The sequence below is a fragment of the Drosophila guanche genome, unplaced genomic scaffold (genome assembly GCF_900245975.1).
Source record: "Drosophila guanche unplaced genomic scaffold, DGUA_6, whole genome shotgun sequence".
NCBI lineage: Eukaryota > Metazoa > Arthropoda > Insecta > Diptera > Drosophilidae > Drosophila > Drosophila guanche.
Genome location: NW_022995770.1, coordinates 197288 through 202026, shown reverse-complemented (window position 1 = coordinate 202026; position 4739 = coordinate 197288). Strand labels below are relative to the sequence as shown.

Genomic DNA, 4739 nt, shown 5'->3' with positions numbered 1-4739 from the left:
GACGCGTAAGAAGCGTCTCACACGTCCCTTCTCGATTTTTACTTATGTATATCTTTTAGAAACATCTACGGAATTGCGTTTTTAGATTTCTCTTATCTTTAAAAGTTATGATAAAGCAGATTTTCGCCTATTGTGGGGGCGGTAGAGGGCGGGGCGATATTTCAAAATACATTTGTAACAGTGTGAACATACAGAATTCATAGCAACATTCAATAAAAATATGAAACATGTTAAAGCACAGAGTAAAAATATATTTGTTTTAAAGTTTTGTATATATGTACATAAAATCATAAATTCATACATTAATATTTTACTTTTTTTTATTTAAAAATAACTATTTTTCTTTAACAAAACTTCGAGTAAAGGTCTAAGATGTCTAGCAATCACCTCAAACATGGTTAATTATACTGCACCCCTTATATTCGAGGTGTCTATGGCGAAGATTCCCTATTATTTTGGTTCGTTCTTCTGTGACGGTTTACATCAATACGTTTCAATATGTCTTCCATGTTGATGAGAATTTGTTTTAAAACTTTCTCGAGTTGATCCAAGCGAATGTTCAGACTAATGGATAAAGCAAGTGCGAAGGGGAAAACACATTATACGTGCTGAATCCAAAAAATATTTGCGATCCTACCGATCTAAATCCTTCTCTCCTACTCCGGGATGATGCTCCGGTATGATGATGCGTGCCCTGCAAACGAATATTGATCAGCGAGGAAGGACTTCCCACAAGAATATCTCTCAGAAGTAAGCTTACTCTGTTACTGCAGTGCTGTCTCCCCAAACCTCAGCCTCTCCTTCTGCGGGTGTCGAATCCTTATCAGCCGCATTATCGGGCTGACGTTGACGCTTCTGACCACAGTGGGTGATCCAGTAAAGAGCTGCAGACAGTTTCTTATAGACATACGATCCCAAAATGCTACGTCCTCTGGTAACATCATCGCTTTTCACCGTCTTATAGGTTCCGATGAGCATAGCAATTACCATGTTCTAGTAAAATAAAACAGTAGCAGAGTACTTCCCTTAAAAGCTCAATCCTACCAATAATATGAAAACCACAATGACAATGTAGGATACAAAGAAGATGGGACCCAATATCCGGTTGGCTTGTCCCATGAGCTTGTACTGAAAATCGCCCAGTATCATACGTATCATGGTGAAGAAGGATGTGAGATGGTTTCGGAAATCTGGGTGCTCAGTCCCAAAAAGCAGGAGACCCACTTGGGCATACGTCATGCACACAATGCCAAATATAAGACTGAAGCCAGGCAAGTCCCTTGAGCTCTACATATGTACAAAGATTTCTCAAAGAAAACTCAATAGTCTACTGTGCCGGTGCTAAATACCCTCTGTACTGTAGCTGTGAACTGAAACAGTGACTTATTAAATGTGATGAACTTAAATATCTTGATCCAAACGAGGCAGTCCAGAACAGCCATAATCTTGCCGTAGATGGTGTTGCACAGGCAGAGAACATCGAGACTTAAATAGCCTTGGCTCACCTGGGCCTTGGATATTATAGACTTCACCTCGAAAGTGTGCCATACGTTGTAAATGACATCCAAGTAACATATCTGGGAAACTTTGTGCTAAAATGGGACAGTGTAAAAATGGACAATACTCACCAATAAGACACTGGCGTCGATAAGGTGCAGCACGGAATTTAAGTAGACTTTGCAGGTGGACTGGCCCAAGTGTGTGATGAAAACGAAGGTGTAGTAGAAGACCATAATGTACCAGAATATGTGAACAACAATCATGGTCACACTGTGGTCGGAGAAGAAGGAATATTTCTTAACCGTTTGAAAGTGTAAGCGCGGCATGGCCCCCCCCAGTTGGAAGAAGCTCAGCTATAAGTCTAGAAGGTTGAAAATAGCTAGGCTNTTGCCGTAGATGGTGTTGCACAGGCAGAGAACATCGAGACTTAAATAGCCTTGGCTCACCTGGGCCTTGGATATTATAGACTTCACCTCGAAAGTGTGCCATACGTTGTAAATGACATCCAAGTAACATATCTGGGAAACTTTGTGCTAAAATGGGACAGTGTAAAAATGGACAATACTCACCAATAAGACACTGGCGTCGATAAGGTGCAGCACGGAATTTAAGTAGACTTTGCAGGTGGACTGGCCCAAGTGTGTGATGAAAACGAAGGTGTAGTAGAAGACCATAATGTACCAGAATATGTGAACAACAATCATGGTCACACTGTGGTCGGAGAAGAAGGAATATTTCTTAACCGTTTGAAAGTGTAAGCGCGGCATGGCCCCCCCAGTTGGAAGAAGCTCAGCTATAAGTCTAGAAGGTTGAAAATAGCTAGGCTCAGAACCCAGTCGGACGAGTGTTTGGTCAGGAATAGACTCTTACTTGACGCTCTGGAATATACCCATATTCTCGTTGTGCAGATTGAACTCTACCAAACACAGCCTCGAGCCTCGATCGAGCCAATGGTCATGCTTAAGTTCATTGAGCGCTTTAAGATTCTCATTTTTGTCGTAGGTAAGATCTATGGAGTATCCACCGCAAGCATACACGTTCAGAAGAGTCCAGATCGGTGTGGCGTCCAGTTCACGCATAGTTCGATAGGGCGTGCCCTTGTGCTGTCTGCTGTTGTCCGCCACCGCGTTCGTAAACTCGGAGTAGCAAGAGCTGAAGAATTGGACAAAGGCCTTGTTCATGTGGCAGGTCCCCTTGCGGACGCGTACCTGGCGGAGGCGCGGAGGCCCGAGCATGAGGTTTTCGTGCAGCAGCACACGGTGCGGTCCGGGCTCTCTGATGTTAATGTCTTCAGCGCCGCAAGCCTGCCCCCTGCCGACATCTACGGGACTCGAATTCATGTCAGTGCCATCGGAGTTGTCTTTCTCGAACTTGCCTTCAGATTGTTCGCCTGCTCTGCCCTGTCTGACCCTTCTACGGCGGTCGTCATTGTTAGCTAATTGAGCTGTGAAATTAGCAGTTGGACACACAGATGTGCCAGCGGTCATTATGGTCATGCTTTCGCGTAGCGTGATAACGAAGTTGTACTCCAAGTAGTCCCACCAGTCCTGGATGGTAAGCATCTTTCTGAAGGAAGTCGTCACCGATGGAGCCAGGAACATTTCGCGAAATCTAAACAGTTTTGTCATCTTTTCATTGAAGTGAAAAGAATGCTGGTGACGCACAGACACAGTTACTAGAATATACAATTAATAGTTTACGATCAATGAATAATCAAATGCTCAGGTGATTTCGATAGTTTTTATGACTTTAAGGGGAACTGCCTCTCCTATTTGAATGAGGCAATGCAGATAAAGTCTTTGAACCTCTAAGTACCTCCCACACAATAAGAGTATCCAAAGAATTAAAATATGGATTTTAATCCCACTCCCCCTGTTAGATTTGCCTTTAAATTCCGCTTTTTTCCTTTTCCTTTTCCTTTTACCAGTGGGGAAGCCTCATCTAAGGCAGGCTTCTTCATGAGGGCGGACGGGCTGTCATGAATATGTATGTACATACATATGTATGTACAAACATCGAGTAGCACAAACAGATACTCTAAAAATTTTACCTTATCCCTGTCTATATGTCTGCTATGAAACATAAAATAAAAATGCAATCATAAACCAATCGATATATAAATCTCTAGGTATCTAGTAATAAACGAGAAGGGACGTGTGAGACGCTTCTTACGCGTCACAAATTTTATACCCGGCACTCATTACTAACATCTGCACCTTATCTTCTTCATCTGCATCAACAACACTACTCACGCCAACACGCTCCTTTAGCTCGCCACCCTCCCCTAGAGCCACACACTGCAGAGTCAGGGCAGAGACGCGGCAGAGGCAGAGACGTGTCGGCGCAAAGCAGAGTGTGAATGAGAAAATGTGCAAAAAGAAATTTAAGCTGCGGGACGTGGTGGGTTTAGCCACTGGAAATTAATTTATTCATTGTGGCTATAATAATGATCCAATCGGATCCCAATTTGGTAATCTCATAGATATGGTCATTCCCTACGGAATGGCGTTTTCTTCTATCTTCAAAACTTTAGGTTTGGGATGTTTTCGCCCTTTTGCATAGGCGGAAGGGGGAGGGGCTAATTTTTAAAATACACTGGATTCAGTGTGAGCATACAGCAGTCCGGAGCCAAAATTTGGTGGCTCTAGCTCTTATAGTCTCTGAGAACTAGTCGACAAACAAGACGGATGGACTGACAGACGGACAGACAGACATGGCTCTATCGACTCGGCTATTGATGCTGATCAAGAATATATATACATTATGGGGTCGGAAACGTTTCCTTCTCTGCGTATCTTTGTGCACAAATACATTATACCATATTGACTCTTCGAGTACCGGGTATAATAAGTCAGTTTGGTTCGAAGCGTGATATCAGTGTTGTTATTTATCAGTAGTGTTATCAGAATGCCTATCGGAATGGAAGATCCTCCGAAATGGATTTCACAATGACAGCCTTCCTTCCTCCACTCCCGGACGGTGAGTCTAATCGATCAGATGCTTCAATGGAGTCAGTCAACATCCACCAGGTTGTTTATCAAAACAAGCTCAGCCGTGTACAGCATATGGCAGAGCTTTCTATAACTGGTGGCCTACGCACTACTTCAGGCGAAGCGCTTGACACCCCCTAGAACTTATGGGTAAAAGGGTTGTTACACTCTCCGCTCTCAGGATGCGAGAAACTAAGCTGTGGGAAAAATCCACGGTTGGGCACTCGGGGATCCTGGCGAAGACCCCAG

The 4739-nt window shown here is 43.5% G+C and overlaps 1 protein-coding gene across 1 annotated transcript; it reads right to left on the bottom strand.

The window, feature by feature from the left end:
• Positions 1-359: 359 nt before the first annotated feature.
• On the bottom strand, positions 360-3197 carry LOC117591290 (polycystic kidney disease 2-like 1 protein). The gene is made up of 7 exons (XM_034284488.1): positions 2371-3197; positions 2070-2301; positions 1350-1577; positions 1045-1287; positions 761-993; positions 638-694; positions 360-564 (listed from the first exon to the last, which is right to left on the bottom strand). The coding sequence occupies exons 1-7, from the start codon at positions 3126-3128 to the stop codon at positions 432-434; spliced, it is 1884 nt and encodes a 627-aa protein (XP_034140379.1). The 5' UTR covers positions 3129-3197; the 3' UTR covers positions 360-431.
• Between the last annotated feature and the right edge of the window lie 1542 nt (positions 3198-4739).

Bases quoted from the DNA above. Each gene is read 5' to 3' on its own strand.
- LOC117591290 (XM_034284488.1), bottom strand. From the start codon at position 3,128: ATGACAAAACTGTTTAGATTTCGCGAAATGTTCCTGGCTCCATCGGTG. The intron at 2,302-2,370 runs GTAAGAGTCTAT...TCAACCTTCTAG, and splicing joins GGTATATTCCAGAGCGTCAA to ACTTATAGCTGAGCTTCTTC. The intron at 1,288-1,349 runs GTATTTAGCACC...GTACATATGTAG, and splicing joins TCACAGCTACAGTACAGAGG to AGCTCAAGGGACTTGCCTGG.